Consider the following 20,605-nt stretch of genomic DNA (forward strand, 5'->3'; position numbering starts at 1 on the left):
CATCAATGTGGCAAGCCAGATAACTGAAAAACCATCCGATAACACCCAGAGATGCTGCATATTGCAACAGACATCCTTTTACATGCATAGGCAATACTACAAGAAAAGAAGAGGAATCATCAGGGCAAGAGATAGAATTGAATAAATCTTGAGTAGGAAACAAGCATGTAAGCCAAGCTCTACTTGTGAGCCTCTGCCAGGATCAAGGATGCAGGGTCCCAGGTTTCAGTGGCTCCTGGGTGGTTGTCTGGATACAGACTGGAGACAGTTCTTTGTTCTGCACCAGGTGAGGTAGCACAGCTGAGACCTCTGCATAAACTCACTATCCTTGAGGGAACAACTTAAAGATTTTTCAATTGGCTAATCACAAAAGAGATTACCTGAAAAGAATTGACAAATTGAAAGTATACTTTCCAGCACCAACAGGAGAAGCTAGAAAACTGGAATCATAACTTCACAAAGCTGAGGAAAAAGTTACCTACGCAGAACTGTGTACCTGCCCTAGATTATTTTTCCTGGGGCGGGGCTGGCGTGGGGGGTGTTGCAAATTAAAGACATCATGAAATAAGACCTGAGAGAATTCACTATAAGTAGACTTTCATTGAAGGTGTTGGGGGAAGAAAGAAAAATGATTACATAAGATAAGTATGAGATTCAAGAAGGAATGGTGAGATACAACCAGTATATATACATTAACAAAATGTTGGCTATATAAAATAGTAGTAACTTTTTGCATGTAAGAGGAGGTAGTTGGAGGGGATTCAACGTACAGAATTATTTCTGTTGGTTTGCAGAACAACCCACATGCCTAAAAGCCTTTTTGGCAATATAGGGAATGTTTTACATTTTTAGATGTGTAACTTCTTTTAAATAATAATCAGCTAATAAAAATTATCTTTTACTTTCATAGTTCTTTTGACACTTTGAAACTGCCTTATATATATTTCAGTTTTTTTAAAGGAATAGATACTGGAATATGAAAAACCTGAATCTGAGTATCAATTTTGGGGGGTTTTTTTGTTTTTTATTTTTTTTATTTTTTTTTATTTTTTGAGAGGGTATCTCTTATATTTATTGATCAAATGGTTGTTAACAATAAAATTCTGTATACGGGACTCAATGCACAATCATTAATCAACCCCAAGCCTAATTCTCAACAGTGTCCAATCTTCTGAAGCATAACGAACAAGTTCTTACATAGTGAATAAGTTCTTACATGGTGAACAGTACAAGGGCAGTCATCACAGAAACTTTCAGTTTTGATCACGCATCATGAACTATAAACGATGAAGTCAGATATGATTATTCGTTTGATTTTTATACTTAATTTATATGTGAATCCCACATTTCTCCCTTATTATTATTATTTTTTTTTTTAATAAAATGCTGAAGTGGTAGGTAGATGCAAGATAAAGGTAGAAAACATAATTTAGTGCTGTAAGAGGGCAAATGTAGATGATCAGGTCTGTGCCTATAGACTAAGTATTAATCCAAGCTAGACAAGGGCAACAAAACATCCACGGATGCAGAAGATTTCTCTCAAAACAGGGAGGGTGTGGTTCTAAGCCTCACCACTGTTGATCCCCAATTTCTCACCTGATGGCCGCCCCTGCGACTGTGCCTGTCTTAGGTTGTTCTTCCCTTGAGGAATCTTACCTGTCTCTGGCTAACCAGTCATCTTCCAGGGCCATACAGGGAGATGTAAAGTTGGTAAGTGAGAAAGAAGCCATATTGTTTGAAAAGGTTAGCTTTTTACTTCTTTGCAGATTTATGCTCTGTGGCTTCTATGCCCAGCATTTGTCTTGAGGTATCTTTGCCACTTGGAGGTATTATGATACTCGGTAAATTCCATATGAGGCACGAATTCTATTCAAGGGTTGTAATTAGGGAAAAAGAAGAAAATCTATAGAGGTAGCAGACGGAAGAAAACATGGGAGGATTGATTATTTCTTTGACATATCTTCTTGTAGAGTAACTTAAGCATGTATAAGTTTTAAACTACTAATTAAATTGTGCACACACATTAACATAATAGGAATAGAGTTACATAACCAAAGCAGATCTATAATTACCAGCCATCTCCAGTGAAGCCAAGAAAACCAGTTAGGCACCCTAGGCATTTGTGAAAATTTGTCTATGATATGATGGATATTGTCCAACTGTACTTGAACAGTCTGAGAGAAATCAGACAAATTAAAACAACCAATTCCTGGGAACTGTTCACATCCCGTATGTTCTTTTAACAGTAGATAGTCTGTAGTTGTAAGATTTTGGAGCGCTACAACTTGCACTTCTCCTAATTCTTGGTTGAGTTCCAACAGTATAGATCCAGTCAAATTTGTTGTTTTACTGTATGCACAGGCCAGCTTAGATATCTCCTTCTTCATTCTAATGGCAAGTCCAGGAACTGGTGGGATGAATGCAGCTACAACTGCAACAGCGCCAGGATCTTTGTTGAAGTTTTTTGGTGATCGTCTTCTGGAATGACTCTTCCAGAGGATGTTGATGTTGGAAGTTCTTCTTCATTTCTTATATTAATTCGTTTTCTAAGTAGCCAAATTAGGTTTTGATCCTCTGTATAAACACAAACAAATCCTTTGCCCACACTTTGATATGACCTTTATACCACTGTGAAGAACCTATTGGAGATCACCACACAGGAACTGCTCTTTTTTCTTTAAAGAGAAGTATTATCAGAAAAATGTACTTCCATAGTTGATCATCAGACACCCTTTAAAAGATCAAAATTAAGGATATGTAAAGCATGCATTAATCGTTGATTTGCAGTTAGTTTTATCCTATCAGGTAGTAATCCCCCTTTTCTTTCTTTTTCTTTTTTATCATTAATCTACAATTACATGAAGAATATTATGTTTACTAGGCTCTCCCCTACACCAAGTACCCTCCACAAACCCCATTACAGTCACTGTCCATCAGCATAGCAAAATGTTGTAGAATCACTACTTGTGTTCTCTGTGTTGCACAGCCCTCCCCTTTCTCACACCCCCCACATTATGCATGCTAATCATAATACCCCCTTCATCCCCCCCTTTATCCCTCCCTACCCACCCATCCTCCCCAGTCCCTTTCCCTTTGGTAAGTGTTAGTCCATTCGTTGGTTCTGTGATTCTGCTGCTGTTTTGTTCCTACAGTTTCTCTTTGTACTTATACTCCGCATATGAGTGAAATCATTTGGTACTTGTCTTTCTCCACCTGGCTTATTTCACTGAGCATAATACCCTCTAGCTCCATCCACGTTGTTGCAAATGGTAGGAGTTGTTTTCTTCTTATGGCTGAATAATATTTCATTGTGTATATGTACCACATCTTCTTTATCCATTCATCTACTGATGGACAGTTAGGTTGCTTCCAATTCTTGGCGATTGTAAATAGTGCTGTGATAAACATAGGGGTGCATCTGTCTTTTTCAAACTGGAGTGCTGTATTCTTAGGGTAAATTCCTAGAAGTGGAATTCCTGGGTCAAATGGTATTTCTATTTTGAGGAACCTCCATACTGCTTTCCACAATAGTTGAACTAATTTACATTCCCACCAGCAGTGTAGGGGGTTCCCCTTTCTCCACAACCTCGCCAACATTTGTTGTTGTTTGTCTTTTGGATGGTAGCCATCCTTACTGGTGTGAGGTGATATCTCATTGTGGTTTTCATTTGCATTTCTCTGATAACTAGCAATGTGGAGCATCTTTTCATGTGTCTGTTGGCCATCTGAATTTCTTTTGTGGAGAACTGTCTGTTCAGTTCCTCTGCCCATTTTTTAATTGGATTATTTGTTTTTTGTTTGTTGAGGTGTGTGAGCTCTTTATATATTTTAGATGTCAAGCCTTTATCGGATCTGTCATTTACAAATATATTCTTCCATACTGTACGGTACCTTTTTGTTCTATTGATGGTGTCTTTTGCTGTACAGAAGCTTTTCAGCTTGGTATAGTCCCACTTGTTCATTTTTGCTTTTGTTTTCCTTGCCCGGGGAGATATGTTCAAGAAGAGGTCACTCATGTTTATGTCTAAAAGGTTTTTGCCTATGTTTTTTTCCAAGAGTTAATGGTTTCATGACTTACATTCAGGTCTTTGATCCATTTCAAATTTATTTTTGTGTATGGGATTAGACAGTGGTCCAGTTTCATTCTCTTACATGTAGCTGTCCAGTTTTGCCAGCACCATCTGTTGAAGAGACTGTCATTTCACCATTGTATGTCCATTGCTCCTTTATCAAATATTAATTGACCATATATGTTTGGGTTAATGTCTGGAGCCTCTAATCTGTTCCACTGGTCTGTGGCTCTGTTCTTTTGCCAGTACCAAATTGTCTTGATTACTATGGCTTTGTAGTAGAGCTTGAAGTTGGGGAGTGAGATCCCGCCCACTTTATTCTTCTTTCTCAGGATTGCTTTGGCTATTCGGGATCTTTGGTGTTTCCATATGAATTTTTGAACTCTTTGTTCCAGTTCATTGAAGAATGTTGCTGGTAATTCGATAGGGATTGCATCAAATCTATATATTGCTTTGGGCAGGACAGCCATTTTGATGATATTAATTCTTCCTAGCCAAGAGCATGGGATGAGTTTCCATTTGTTAGTGTCCCTTTTAATTTCTCTTAAGAGTGTCTTGTAGTTTTCAGGGTATAGGTCTTTCACTTCTTTGGTTAGGTTTATTCCTAGGTATTTTATTCTTTTTGACACCATTGTGAATGGAGTTATTTTTCTGATTTCTCTTTCTATTGGTTCATTGTTAGTATATAGGAAAGCCACAGATTTCTGTGTGTTAATTTTGTATCCTGCAACTTTGCTGTATTCTGATATCAGTTCTAGTAGTTTTGGAGTGGAGTCTTTAGGGTTTTTTATGTACAATATCATGTCATCTGCAAGTAGTGACAGTTTAACTTCTTCTTTACCAATCTGGATTCCTTGTATTTCTTTGTTTTGTCTGATTGCCGTGGCTAGGACCTCCACTACTATGTTAAATAACAGTGGGGAGAGTGGGCATTCCTGTCTTGTTCCCGATCTCAGAGGAAAAGCTTTCAGCTTCTCGCTGTTCAGTATGATGTTGGCTGTGGGTTTATCATATATGGCCTTTATTATGTTGAGGTACTTGCCCTCTATTCCCATTTTGCTAAGAGTTTTTATCATGAATGGATGTTGAATTTTGTCAAATACTTTTTCAGCATCTATGGAGATGATCATGTGGTTTTTGTCCTTCTTTTTGTTGATGTGTTGATGATATTGATGGATTTTCTAATGTTGTACCATCCTTGCATCCCTGGGATGAATCCTACTTGGTCATGTTGTATGATCTTTTAGATATATATTTGAATTCTGTTTGCTAATATTTTATAGAGTATCTTTGCATCTACATTCATCAGGGATATTGGTCTGTAATTTTCCTTTTTGGTGGGGTCTTTGCCTGGTTTTGGTATTAGGGTGATGTTGGCTTCATAGAATGAGTTTGGGAGTATTCCCTCCTCTTCTATTTTTTGGAAAACTTTAAGGAGAATAGGTATTATATCTTCTCTGTATGTCTGATAAAATTCCGAGGTAAATCCATCTGGCCCGGGGGTTTTGTTCTTGGGTAGTTTTTTTATTACTGTTTCAATTTCTTTGCTTGTAATTGGTTTGTTTAACTTTTGTGTTTCTTCCTTGGTCAGTCTTGGAAGGTTGTATTTTTCTAGGAAGTTGTCCATTTCTTCTAGGTTTTCCAGCTTGTTAGCATATAGGTTTTCATAGTAGTCTTTAATAATTCTTTGTATTTCTGTGAAGTCTGTCATTATTTTTCCATTCTCATTTCTGATTCTGTTGATGTGTGTTGATTCTCTTTTTCTCTTAATAAGTTTGGCTAGAGGCTTATCTATTTTGTTAATTTTCTCAAAGAACCAGCTCTTGGTTTCATTGATTTTTTTCTATTGTTTTATTCTTCTCAATTTTGTTTATTTCTTCTCTGATCTTTATTATGTCCCTCATTCTGCTGACTTTAGGCCTCATTTGTTCTTCTTTTTCCAGTTTCAATAATTGTGATGTTAGACTATTCATTTGGGATTGTTCTTCTTTCTTCAAGTGTGCCTGGATCACTATGTACTTTCCTCTTAAGACTGCTTTCACTGCATCCCACAGAAGTTGGGGCTTTGTGGTGTTGTTGTCATTTGTTTCCATATATTCCTTGATCTCTATTTTAATTTGTTTGTTGATTCATTGATTAATTAGGAGCATGTTATTAAGCCTCCATGTGTTTGTGAGCCTTTTTGATTTCTTTGTAGAATTTATTTCTAATTTTATACCTTTGTGTACTGAAAAGTTGGTTGGTAGAATTTCAGTCTTTTGGAATTTACTGAGGCTCTTTTTGTGAGCTAGTATGTGGTCTATACTGGAGAATGCTCCATGTGCACTTGAGAAGAATGTGCATCCTGTTGCTTTTAGATGTAGAGTTCTATAGATGTCTATTAAGTCCATCTGTTCTAATGTGTTGTTCAGAGCCTCTGTGTCCTTACTTATTTTCTGTCCAGTGTATCTATCCTTTGGGGTGAGTAGCATGTTGAAGTCTCCTAAAATGAATGCATTGCATTCTATTTCCCTATAATGCGGATATTGTTCCTTTTGGATTTGTCACACAGTTCTCTTAATATTCTTCATTCCTGGAGATCCTTTTATCTCTCTCTGTGTCAGCTTCTTGCATTCCTGTTCTCTGGTTTCTATTCCATCAATGGCCTCTTGCATTTTATCCATTCTGCTTATAAATCCTTCCAGAGTTTGTTTCACTTCTGTAATCTCCTTCCAGACGTCTGTAATCTCCCTCTGGACTTCATCCCTTAGCTCTTGTATATTTTTCTGCATCTCCGTCAGCATGTTTATGATTTTTATTTTGACTTATTTTTCTGGAAGACTGGTTAGGTCTGTCTCCTTCTCACGTGTTGACTCTGTAATCTTTGTCTTTCTCAAATTTTGCCTTTTCATGAAGATAAGATAGTTTGCAGAGCTGGCACAAGTGACGGCTGGTAGAACTTTCCTTCTTGTTGGTTTGTGGCCTTCCTCTCCTGGGAGAACAGCGACCTCTAGTGGGTTGTGCTGGGCAGCTGCATGCAGACGGGGCTTCTGATTCTTGCCCGGCCACCATGGAGTTTATCTCCGCTATTGCTGTCGGCGTGGCCTGCCTTGGGCTGCTGCTCCGATATGGCAGAGCCGCATTGGAGGGGGAACAGCCAGGAGGCTGTTTATCTCCGTGAGGGGCCTCTGAGCTGCCCTGCTATCCAAGGGTTTAGGGTGCCCGGAGTTCCCTGCTGCTGAACTAAGTGTCCCAGGACGCTTCCGTCTGGCTGTGGGGTCCCTGTCCCTTTAAGACTTCCAAAAAGCACTCGCATTTCTTTGTCCCCAGGGCATCAGCTGCAGGGACCCGCTCACAGGTCTTACTGTCCTGTTTCCCTAGTATCCAGCACCCCACACATGCACTGCATCTGCAGTCCAGTGCAGATGGCTAGGGCTGGATGTTTAGCAGTCCTGGGCTCCCTCTCCCTCCCAGCTCCAACTCCTCTTCTCCCACTGGCTGCGACTTGTATCTTACCCCCTTCGCAAGGCGCTGGGTTCTCGCAGGTGTGGATGTAGTCTGGCTGTTGTCCTGTGTCTTCTGGTCTCTCTTTTAGGAAGAGTTGTCTTTGTTGTATTTTCAAAAATATATGTGGTTTTGGGAGGAGATTTCCGCTGCTCTACTCATGCAGCCATCTTGGCTCCCCCTCCTGAGTATCAGTTTTTTAAGGGAATCTTAATAGCTGGATATGTGAGTTCTTTTAACGCTAGCTGCTGTAGCCAATACAAGTCTTAGCACAATAGAAATTTATTTCTCACATATGTGAAATCCAAAACAGGTGTTCCTGTTTGGCAGATGACCTTCCATATGGTCATCCAAAGACCTAGCTAGGCTCTCTGCCTCTTGTACTTTATGCCATCTTCCAAGACTTTGGGGACCTCTGCATTCAGCCAGCAGATAAGGAAAGAATGGAGATCATGTTTGACAGGTTTTTTTGAGCCAAAGGTAGAATTGACCCATGTCCCTTCTACACAGGTACTCATGGCCACAACTCAATCTTAACCATACTTATCTACAAGAAAGTCTGGGGCATGTCTTGTATGCTCCAGAGGAAGAAGGAATGGCTTGGGTGAGCAGCTGGCCAGTCCCAGCCATTTGCCTTTTGGTAACCCAACATCTCAAACCACAGATAGAACCACTCACTGCCCTTTGCCACTTAAACATCCAAAGGGCTCTCCCAGGCACCGCCCAGCTCACAGTCTAGGGTCTCAGGATGATGTGCAGTCCCCTCCAGCTGGTCTGGGTGTGACTCCTTCAGTCTGGAAACAAATTAAAAATATAAGTTATCTTTCACTTTCCTCCTCTCCCCACTCCCAACACACACAGTGGCAGAAGAGAGGAGAATCCGTACAAGTATCTATTGGGAAAAGGGAAGAGCGGAGGCACACAGCAGCTAATGGTCCATCAGGATGAATGCGTGCCTGGTCTGGTCCCTCTACCCTAGTGTTGTAAGAAGCCTCTAGATCAGATCCTGTTTCTGCCCTTGGGGAGGAACTCCCTTATCCATTGCTCCTGACTCAGCATCACCCTTAGGGAAGCTCCCTCATGTGTTCTCCGTAGCTGTGTCAGGAGTGGGTGTTGGGGCACATGCTCTCCTCAGGAGCTGCGTGACTGCCGTCGCCTGCTCCCTGCTGAGGCACATCTGGCGTCCTGAGGATTGTTGGAGGACTCAAACACCAAAGGCTTTTTATTCCAGACTCTGTTTCTTTGGCAATTTGATTTCCTCAAAAGTAGGTGTTTGGTCTCTGTGATTCTAGTCAGCTCCATGTGGACGTGACTACTATCAGAATTAATAGTTAAACCTTGAACCTGGTTTATTTGATTCCTGGCCTCAGGGCCTTTTCTCAGCTGAATGGAGGCACCATGAGGCCATCAAGTTTACATGGGAAGTACTTGGTCTTAATTTTTTCTTTGCTGCAGTGCTCAGTCTTAATGGGCCTGTGCCAGTCTTATTTCCTGCAATTTGGAGTCTAGAAACACTCAGCTTTTCCAGTCCTTTAAGCCACAACTTATCACAGGAGACATTTTACCAAATGCTTTCCCACGTGTTTGCATGGATTTCTATCTTCCCAGCCTCCAGTTTCCGTTTTCTTGCTGCCTACTACTGAATTAGTACCAGTTACATTCGATTTTTGTTAGAGCAGCACCCACTTTGGCAGCATTTTCTAATGTTGGTTAGAGTGACACTGTGGTAATAGGTAAGCCCTGAAATCTCATGGCTTAGCAAAATACAAGTTTTTTTCACTTGTAGGTACTCCAAAGTGAATGTGCTGTTGAGTGGGCAGTTGTTTGTGCGGTAGTTGAGGACCAGACCCACCTCTAGTTCGACTTCAGTGGCACATGGGAAAAGGAAAAGGAACATGTATGTGAGAGTTGTTTACATCCGGGCTTGGAAGTGAAGTACCTTGCTTCCATCCACATTCCACAGGCTAGAGTGGTCATTCAGTCACATCTAACTAACTGCTCAAGAGGATAGGAAATGTAAACTTTTCTTATGTACCCAGGAGGGAGATGAAATAGGGTCAGTGAGTAGCTAACCAGTCTTGCTGCATTAGGCTAAATTAAAGACTCATTTTCCGTTTACCATAGGTGAGTAAGAACAAAGGCTTGCAGCCTCTGGACCATGATCCACTGTAGGAAATACTTAACAGTCTTACCGTGTGTGTACATATTATATGTATACAACTTAACAACTTGTGTGAAACAATATTTAATCTTAACTAGTTGTGATGTACTTTCATATTTTCTATTCTATTCTATTTCTTTAATACTGTTAATGTCTGCTAAATTGATTTTGTGATCTATGTTTCCAGATATGTTCTAGGTTTTTATGATGATTGATTTTATGACTAGACACTGGGATAAGTAGATTACAAGCAATTTATGAAGGTATTGATATCCATCCACTCCCATTTCAGGACACCATAATGTTGACCTACCAGAAGTTTTTAAAACCCATGCTCTCTTTGGGCCCAGAGAGAAATAATAGGAAGGATTATGGGGCTAGAGATAGGAGACATCAAAATGGGGGTGTAGCTGTCTCCTTAAGAGGACTACGTGAAGGTCAGTTAATTCTTGCTCATATTCCTCTGAACTATTAAGCGGTTGCAATTACTAGGTAACATTTTACAGAAGCTGAATTGTGACATTTTGTTTAAACCATCCTATTTCCACAAATAACTTACTACAGAAGTAAGTATCGGTCTTACAACCTTTGTTTTTTGTTGTTTTTTTGTTTATTTTTTTCAAACAGCTTGCTACTGGTTGCAGGGGGGACAGTTTTAAAAATCTGTGATTTTGGTACAGCCTGTGACATTCAGACACACATGACCAATAACAAGGGAAGTGCTGCTTGGATGGCACCTGAAGTTTTCGAAGGTAAAATGACAAAAGTGTGATGTGACTGATAATCTGCCTTGCTACTCCATGTAAATACAAAATGTGTTTATGGCTTTTCCCTATTTCCATGGTTTCATTTCTGCATAGCACATACTTACAAGGTATATACCAAAGTCTGGAGGTATTAAATACAGCCTTAGATCTGAAGACTCATAGCAAGAATTAAGTTGTCTAGCACCTTCTATGCAAGTTCAAGCATATGTACAGTCAATCCTCACTTAGATTCCATAATTGCAAAATTGCCTGTTTGTAACCCTAAAATCATTCCTCACGGTACTTTCATAGATATTTGCAGGCATGCACAGAGCAGGGAAAAATTTTGAGTCACCCAACACGCATGTTCCCAGCTAAGACTGAACAAGACAGCCCTCTTGTCTTCTTGTTTCATATTGTGTTATTCTGTGATCTGTTTAGTGCCTCATTTTTTTCTTTTTTGGTGATTTCATTGTTTAAAATGGCCTCCCAGAGTAGTAGTGAAGTGCCTTCTAGTCCTAAGTGTAAGGAAGCTGTGATGTATCTTAGCAGACAAAATACATATGCTTGCTAATCTTTATTCAGGCAATTACAGTTACAGTGCTGTTGGCCATGAGTTCAGTGTTCATAAATCAGCAATCGTGTGTGAAACAGAAACACATGAACAAGATTATGTATCCATCAGTTGACAAAATGCTGTGAAAAGGCTTGCAAGAACCTAACCCTGTGTTTCTCCAAGGAGCAAATGATTGAGCATTCAGTAATCCAGTGTTCACAGCAAGTATATAGATCATAAATACCAGAAACAATAAAATTCAACTGTGCCTTTGTATTGGTTTCCTAGCAATTAAAAATTGACAGTCTGCAGGTTAAATGAGCATGTCTTAGAAGGAATGCACGTAATTGGGCAGAAATATGACACTAAGAAAAACAAAAGATAAACTTAGGTTTACTTCCTTTTACATCTCCATGTCTCACTCAAGTTCTAAAAGAGTGATCCATAAATTTCATACAAGGTTTCTGTATAAAAACCTCAGAGTTTTGGGGGTTTTTTAAAGAGAAAAGTTAAACTGAAGATGTGTGATTTGTATGTTAGGAAGTATGAATGCCCCATAAAATTAAGATATATTGAGTAATCAGATTCTGATTAATGATTTTTTTTCTTTTCTTTTTGATGAATTTAAAGATTTCTCTTTGTTTTTAGCCAGCCAAGAGAAGGAGAAATTTACTATACATCTGGTCACTTGAGTGGGCCTATTTTGCCATAAAATACAATTTAAAAGTTAGTGGACAAGCAGGTGTTACATTATACAAAATTAAATAACATGTCCTGTTTTTGAGTTCATATACAGAATACATGTAATTGGTATTGCTTTAAAATCATTTACTTAACATATCTTTCTGAGTTAAAATAACGCAATATTACTATAGTTTGAAGAGCAAAAAATACGGAAATAATAGTTAATGGTAATTAATTAGAGCAACAAAGCTCCATTAGACTATGTAAGTCTCTTCATTACTGAGACAACAGTATGTGTAGCCCAAATTAGATTGTGATGTCATTGTAATGCTTCCACTGCACCGCTAGTGCACGTGTAGTACACATGCTAAGTACATACATAGCGGTTGCTTTAATAATTGTTCTTTCTTACAGTGGTAATTTGAGGGGTTTCTTTGGTTTGGTTGGGTTTGGATTGGTCTTTTAGCTGTTCATTGTGCTGATTCACCTGCTAATGTAGTGATCCTATAAATTTCGCTGCATAATCTGCTCACTATAAATTTGTTACCATAATTTTCACTGCTTACAACTTTAAGTTTGCAAGTTAAGAATTTTATCTCATGAAATATTCAGAAAATCTTAACACTAAGTTAGAAATTTCTTCTACTTTGATAGTACATTCATCAGAAAATGAAGGAAGAAAATTAAGATTAAAAAATTATGAAAAGGAATGTACAAATGTTTCATACTCTGCCCCAGAGAAGGTATAAATCTAAATAAATGAAACATAAGTCCTGTGACTCTTGATGAAAAGTTAGAAAATGACTAACTTTCTAAAGTGCAGTTTTTAGTGCATTATTACTTAATTTTTTAAAAATTTATTTTTGCAAAGACTTAAGGTACTTCAGAAAGAGTAATGTCTCAGCTCTTTAAGTAGCATCCTCTTATTTTGTACACGATGCTCTTTCTAAAATTTATGAAAGCAGTTGTTTCTGTAAGTCATGTGGAAAAAAAGTTGAAATTATACCACCTTTTCTTCTAGGTAGCAATTACAGTGAAAAATGTGATGTTTTCAGCTGGGGTATCATCCTTTGGGAAGTGATAACACGTCGGAAACCCTTTGATGAGATTGGTGGCCCTGCTTTCCGTATCATGTGGGCTGTTCATAATGGTTTGTGAAAAGGAGTTTTTTTCTTAATGTATTTTGAGAGACTTTGGGTTCAGGGGAATTTGATTCATACTGAGTTTTAATGGATTTTAAAGTAAAGAGGCATTATTGGTATTTTCTACTCTATACTTTTCTGCATTTTCCTGTTTGGAAAATTGTTTTCCTCCAAAGACTGTTTATCCCTGTCATTAAAATGTACAATTCCTGGTTGCCATGATACTTTTCTTCCATCGGACTCCAGCACGCCCCGCCAGCCCCCCAAATCAGTCTGGCAGTCTGAGAGCAATTCTGCCCTTTGTGCAGGGCTGAGGAGGCCTGCTGGCTGTTATGATAAGGGGAAGGCCATCTTGACAGCCAGTGCACACTACCTAGGTTGGCTTTCTCCAAGGGATAAAGGCTCATCAGACTGGACTGTGGAAGGAAATAAAACTTTAAAGTTAAATAAAATCTCTCACATGGTTAAGATAATTGCGGAACTGTAACTTTTTTTCCTGAGGAAGCAAGGATCTCACTGAGGAGAGAAAGCAAAGAAAATAGTAGTAAGAGTTGTTACTTAAGCTGTTCTTGAAGGCAAAACACAAAGTACTTCTTTACATACTCTTTCTTTTTGTCTTCTCTTCCATCCTTACGAGGTACCATTATTGCCTCACTTTACAGTTTCACAGATTAGGAAACAGAGACCTAGATAAGTTAAGTAACTTGCCTGAGGTCACAAGATGAGTAATTGGTGTTGCTGGGATTCAAAGCTTGATCTTTCTAACTCCAGTGCCTATATTTTTAAGTTATATTGACTTATGGACTCAATGTCCTTGCATCTCTCCTATTCCTTTTATGTCTTTAGTTACAGTATTTCTAACCACTCATGATGTTAGAATACATCTGCTTCATTGATCAAGTTACTCACATTTGCTTTGGGAAAGTAAACTCTTCATGAAGGAAATAGCTAAAGCTTCATAACTTTTAACATCACTCTGTTCTTTCATTTCTATCACTTGATTATAATCATTCTGATTAAAGGCATTTTGATATACTATTCCACAAGTGATGTAAATATCTGCCTATTCAAGTCATTCATAGATTTTCAAACATCTGAGTGACTTCTACCAGTTTTACATCATGTTTTTTGCCAATTTCCCTTTAATGTCATTGTACAGAATGCTAGCGCATTGACCAAGACGTGTTTTTTCTTGCAGTTGTCAGTCAAGAATTGAAATTGTCAGCTAAGTAAAGGATAGAACTAATTTGTTAATTGATAAAATTATAAAGATTTCATTATATTTCAGGACTCCTCTAAGTTAAAGACCTTACTTATAACAGTTACTTCGTATCACTACATTTTTTTAATTATGCAGAAGTTGGCAATTTTCAGCTTGTGAAATGATTGATTCACAATAGCCAAAAGGTCTGCCTACCACAAAAGAGTCATTTGGAGGTCAGTGAGTTTAACACCATAACAGATGACTTTTTAGATATGGAAGAAGATTTTTCAAACACACTTGAAATTTTTGCAACAAATCTGAAAATATAGTTCAAGTAAAATTCAAACTACCATTTTGTTTTTCTTAAAACAGATTACACCATTATTAGTTGTTAAAAGAATGGTTATAACAAATGAAATATTCTCAGTCATACTATCACATAATGCATATAAAAGTCTTAATCTAACTTTTCAAGTCTTCTCTGAAAGCCTCTCCTTTATGAAGATATGTTAATCTAAAGAATAAAAAAATGTGCTTGTATTATTCAAAGGAAATCTTAAATTACAAGATCTATAAAATAAATACTGCTTTGGAAAATACATATAAAATGCTTATACCATTGTTTGGGTAAATACATTCTTTCCCCAACCCCCTCTAATTTTCAATTATAGGTACTCGACCACCACTGATCAAAAATTTACCTAAGCCCATTGAGAGCCTGATGACTCGTTGTTGGTCTAAAGATCCTTCTCAGCGCCCTTCAATGGAGGAAATTGTGAAAATAATGACGCACTTGATGCGGGTATAATCCTTCTTTTGAGGGGCTTTGGGTTTAGGAGAATTTGATATGTACTGATTTTTAATGGGGTTTTAAAGTAAAGGCACATTATTGCTATTTTCTGCTTTATACTTTTCTGTATTTTCAGTGTTAGACGGGGCATTCATTACTCATATAATCAGAGGAGGAAACTTTATTTTGGAAAAACAGTCTAGTTCTTTATAATGGAAAGATGGCTAGACTAGGTAGGTTTCTGGACCTACTTTTTCCTCTTGCTTAACTGAATGGATAGATGTGTTTGTTTCTGAGTCTGTTACTTCATTGGTAACATGAAAGAAACTGAATTAGATGATCTCTAAAGCCTTTACAGGACTTAAGTGTCTTATTCTAATACTTGCTAAACTAGATTTTAAATATTCTTTAGTACAGATTTTCATCAAGTAGTCATCTGCAGGGCAAGAAAGAGTCAGCATTCCCAGACATATTTACTTAAGTAACTTTTTACCTTTGGTTTTTCTTACGTATTTTCAGCTTTTCATTTGCCACTAAAAAAGTAAAACTTCTAGGATTTACAGAATTCCTTAGTTTTGGAGAACCTTTTTAAATAACTATCAGAATTTCCTAGTCTATAAATCAAATGCTTTTAGAATCATTTGAATAATTTTAGGCCTCTAGTTTTGGTACACAAACAGAATCTGTCAAGTGATCGCCTGACTTTAAAAAGTTCACGTACTTGTAAACTGCCTGAATTTTAGAACAGTTTGGTCAGTAGAAGAATCTTCAATCTCCTTAAATATGGACTAGGTGATTTCCTAAGTGGCCAAAGATTTAGTTGGTTTATTCTATTGCATATAATTTGGGTAAAACAGCTTGAACTAATCTGACTAAAGCTTACCATCATTTGGATAGCAGCTGAATACAGAATCCTAGGCCCTAAAGATATGTCATAAGAAAACTTAGTCTGTAGTCAGATACCTTAAAACATTGGGATGTATAAATTGTTCAGATTGTAATTGTGCTTATATGTGCTTTGTCTAATTTGAGAAGAAAACCTTTCTTTTTTCCCTATAAATTCTAGTTTTTGTCCAGCAGATATTACCAATATTGAATCTCCATTTTATAAAGGGACATCCATAATCTATCCTTGATATTATTAGTTCTAACAATTATTCTATGGCATACCAATCTCAGTTGTGACACTAACAATCATTTCAACAATTGGGGGGTTTATATCACCTCTGAGAACATAAATACGTTCAATATAGTTAAGAAGGAATGATACTCTGGTATTTCATATGTTCCTCTAGAGAGATTTGCTCTTTTCTCCAAGACTATCGAAGCTCTGTAAATAGGTACTTGGGTAGATCCATGGCATTGATAACAGTTAAAATTCAGAAGAGTAAACACATCATCATCTTTGTAAAATGGAAAACTTAGGGCATGTATTGGATTCAGGTGTCTACAAATGCAGTATATGTTAGGAAAAATGAAGTGGCATCTTTGTTTTATCCAAATCCCATGACAAGGAAAGAATTCAAATGTACTACTCTTCAAGTTAATTTTTACAGGATTTAATTTGTATTAAAGAAATTTTAAGTTGTGATTTACATTTTTATATGTAGTACTTTCCAGGAGCTGATGAGCCTTTACAGTACCCTTGTCAGTATTCAGATGAAGGACAGAGCAACTCTGCCACCAGTACAGGTAAATGGATAGATTGGAAGAGGAATAACCTAATTTTTTGGTGTCTTTCTTCCCATGAAATTATAATCAAGAAGCAATGGATGATGCCCTCATTTACATTTAAATTTCATTTCATATGATTGATTGCAATTTTGAGTTTCCAGGTGCTTCATTCTCTGTGAAGGTACCCAGATTAAAAAGTTGCTGAAAACCTGCTTCCAAATCTTGGAGTTCTTGCATAGTTAGGTGTAAAAAGATTGGATGTTGTATTGCTGTGAAAATGATTCTAGCAGTTTTTACACAAATACTGCTAGAGCAAATATTAGAAATTCTTGTAAATATATGCAACAGTATATTTCTTCACCATAAACACCCTATTTTTTGTTTTGCGTAGAGGAGTCTACAGAGACCCTTACTTAAGCCTCATTTTAGTTCAAAGTTCCTCAGCTTTCTAAATATCAAGTAGTGGTGAGATCCATAGTTTGTGGTCATCAAAAAAGATACTAGCAGTACTGTTCTAGCTTAGGAAAATTGAATTTCTCAAGACAGATGACAGTTTAAACATTCATTATTAACTAAAATTAAAAGGTATATGTACACATATATTTATCCTGTGCTTAAATTTTTATTTGTACTGACATATTTTTCCTGGTCTGTTCCCACCTCAGAAGTTTTATATTTATTTTAAGCTGGTTTACTGTTTGCTAGTTGTTTCCAAATTCCAGTTTTACTGAAAATCTTCTGAGTTGCTCTGAAGTCTAAAGTGAACTTCTCTGAAATTCCATTATTTCCTTCTACCACTACACCCAAACGCCTTTCCCTGGTTGTTTCCGTACTGCGACCTTCAGTCCTTTGATCCTTCCACCTTTTCACTGATCCTCTGTCCTCTTAGGCCCTTCCTCCCTTCCTCTCTCCACTTAATTCCAGGCAGTTATTAAAATTCCTTTGGGAATAATCCTCAACTTTCTAGCCTTTGTCTCAAACTTGGGTTGCTAAACCACAAGCCTCCTTAAGCCTGACATTCTGCTTACTCCTTGTGTGTCCCAGTGCAGCTGAAACTGACTAGAGATGACCCATATACCATCTTCAAATGCCTGTTTAGTGCTGCTTAGTTGTACTATATTTTAGTCCATCTCCCTCTCCTAGATGACTTGATTCTGTACATTAGCCTCTCCTCAAACTCACCCCCTCGCCACGCCTCACCCTCAGCTGACCTTGATTACTATTGCTCTGAGAAAATTGGAGCCATCACAAAATGCTTCCACAAGCTCCCTAGTACATCTGCCCACCTACTTGTATCTGTGCCTCTCTACTGTGCTTTCTGTTACTATAACTGAACTGTCTGGTCTCCTAGCCGAAGGCAAGCCTGCTGTGCATTAGATCCAATCTGCTCTTCCCACAATTATTCCCTGTCTCTTCTGTGATCAGTGTTAGCCTATTGGGATCATTCCCAGAGCATATACAGTCTATATTTACATTCTCTAGCTTCTCTCTTGTGCTCACTCCATTCAGGCTTTTATTATACCACTACTCCACAATTGCTCTTGTTAAGACCAACAGTTACTAATCTAAATGAGTGGTTTTCAGTTCTTACCTTTTTTTGACTCAGTAACATTTGACACAGTTCATTGCTCTCCATCCTACTGTACTTTCTTCAGCTGGTCTCCAGGATGCAATACTGGTCTGGGTTTCAGCATAGAGCCTGGCCACTTGTTCTGATGGTTTCCTATGCTGGTTGTTCCTCATCTTTTCAACCTAAAAATGTCAGAGAGCTCAGTCATTTGGCCTCTTCACTTACCATTGACTCCCATTTCCTTAGTAATTTCACTCAGTATCATGGCTTTTTTGTATCTTCTATTTGCTGATACTTTGCTCTATCCCATACCTGAACTTCACACTCATATGTCCAACTAATTGCTTGACATCTCATAGGAACTCAACTTTATCATTTTCCAAACTGAGCTCCTGAGAGTCCCTTCAGACTCACTCTTCTCATGGTCTTCCCCATCTTGACTAACAGCCACTCCATTCTGTTGGCTCAGGCTAGAAACCTTAAAATCATCCTTGACTATTAGAAGACTGTGTAGGCATTTTGGTTCCCTTTTTAGGCTGTCCTTAAATTTCATATAAAATGTATATGTTCGGGTATCATCATTAGCATGGAAATTCTCATTTTTTTCTACTCAAATCTTACTAGTTTAAAAAAGAATTAAAGTTATGTATTATTAAATAAAGTATGTGTATTATTTCCAACCTATAATCATAAATGTCAAATGTCTCTGCTTTCCTAGGCTCATTCATGGACATCGCTTCTACAAATACCAGTAATAAAAGTGATACTAATATGGAGCAAGTTCCCGCCACAAATGATACTATTAAGCGCTTAGAATCAAAATTGTTGAAAAATCAGGCAAAGCAACAGGTTTGTTGTTATTAAAAGTAAAATGGTATGGTAACCTTGCTAGTAGTCATGACATTATACTAACTGAAAGTAATTATTTGCCGTCTACCATTATGTAAATCCTGAATCTTCTTCCTGAAGCAGATAAGTGTAAGAGTGGAGACAGACAATGAAAACCATCTACCATTTATTACCCAATTGTTTTCCCTTCTGATGATTGCTGCCTTTGCCAACCGTGCGCCTCCCTCCCTAGGATGATCCCTAACTTGAATGGTTGACGGTTAAAAATGTCACCACCTTGGCTGTACTGTCCAGTTAACATTGTTGTTCTAAATCTATCATTTCATGTTACTCAGATTTATTATATTTTTCTGCTACTGGTTTAAAAATATTTTGAGAAGTGATTTTTATTATCTTGCCTAAGGCATTTAGGTTAACTAGTGTTTGGAGCATTTAACTCCGGACACCAGTGACTGCCCTGTCCAAACGGCCAGTATCCGCAAGTTGCTCTCCCTGACCCTTGTAACTCCCTCTCCCTGAAAACTTGCCTTTTCTTTCAGAACAGAACAGAATCCTTAAGAATCCTAGTTGGTATTTTTTCCTCCTAGGCTGCCCAAGATTTTTAAAGAACTTCAGTAATTCAAATTGACCTGTAATTTTAACAGAGTGAATCTGGACGTGTAAGCTTGGGAGCTTCCCGTGGGAGCAGCATAGAGAGCTTGCCCCCAACCTCCGAGGGCAAGAGATTGAGTGCTGACATGTCTGAAATAGAAGCCAGGATCGCTGCGAACACAGGTAAAAAGGAAATAAGAGCCCAAAGAGGAGTGAAAATGGTAGTTTTAGTTGTTTCACTAGTGGGAATGTCAGGGCTTATTTGTATCTTAAACTTATTTAAAGCAGGAAGCAGGCTTATAGTACACTTTCAGCAGTTATTTGTACACTGATCTCAAATTCCAAAGAAGGAAGGTATAACTTACCAAATTATTTGGATCATAAAATATACCTTCCTAATTACAGATTTTATCAAATGTGAATTCTTTCAACTCAAATATAAGCTGAAAATCTAAGTGAAAAATAGAAATTTTGCCAATACCACAATCTTAGAAGGTTTTGAGTTGATTCTACTAGAATTTTGTGCTGATCTCAAATAATTACATGTGTTTTGAAATGAAATTAGAAGAAAAATATACTCCAGACCCAGGTATAATTTGGCCTTACTGTCTACTCCTTCCAGTAGCAAAAATAGCTAAGTAAGTTGTGGTTAATTCTTTTTATTGTAAAATAAAAGACCATGGTAATTTCATTCAGTCTTGAAAAAGCTAGCATTTAAATTCCATTTTGTCGCTTCTTAAAGTAATGAATTATAGAAGGACTGGTCAGCACAAAAACAAATATGTTTTGTTTCCTGAGTGAACTTCTAACCTTCTTTTCTAACCAAATTTCATTTTAGTAATACTGATTTGTTTTCTTGCCAGTTCCCCCAGGGGTAGAGGGGACATGTTGTGGAAAATGTGGAAATGTAAACAAACAAACCAATCTTCCATGATTGTTCCACTGAAAGATAAACACTTAACATTTTTGTGTATTTACCTCTAGTCTTTTAACTATTTATGTGTATACAAGTGTATTTCCATGTGTATTAGCATATATATTTTTTAACTTAGCTAACCAGGTTTGTTTGTTTTTTTTAAGGTCTT

The 20,605-nt window shown here is 37.6% G+C and overlaps 1 protein-coding gene across 2 annotated transcripts in view; it reads left to right on the plus strand.

Moving 5' to 3' along the window:
* The window catches only part of MAP3K7 (mitogen-activated protein kinase kinase kinase 7), an 80,701-nt gene that overhangs the window by 29,344 nt on the left and 30,752 nt on the right, over positions 1–20,605 (plus strand). For both annotated transcript variants that reach the window (XM_017663693.3, XM_017663694.3), the window contains exons 6-11: positions 10,342–10,466; positions 12,722–12,850; positions 14,718–14,848; positions 16,447–16,528; positions 18,799–18,929; positions 19,574–19,703. In XM_017663693.3, coding sequence (XP_017519182.1) covers positions 10,342–10,466; positions 12,722–12,850; positions 14,718–14,848; positions 16,447–16,528; positions 18,799–18,929; positions 19,574–19,703 — 728 coding nt within the window. The remainder of the gene's footprint in view (positions 1–10,341; positions 10,467–12,721; positions 12,851–14,717; positions 14,849–16,446; positions 16,529–18,798; positions 18,930–19,573; positions 19,704–20,605) is intronic.

This window comes from Manis javanica, chromosome 13, assembly GCF_040802235.1.
Source record: "Manis javanica isolate MJ-LG chromosome 13, MJ_LKY, whole genome shotgun sequence".
In the NCBI taxonomy this organism is placed as follows: Eukaryota; Metazoa; Chordata; class Mammalia; order Pholidota; family Manidae; genus Manis; species Manis javanica.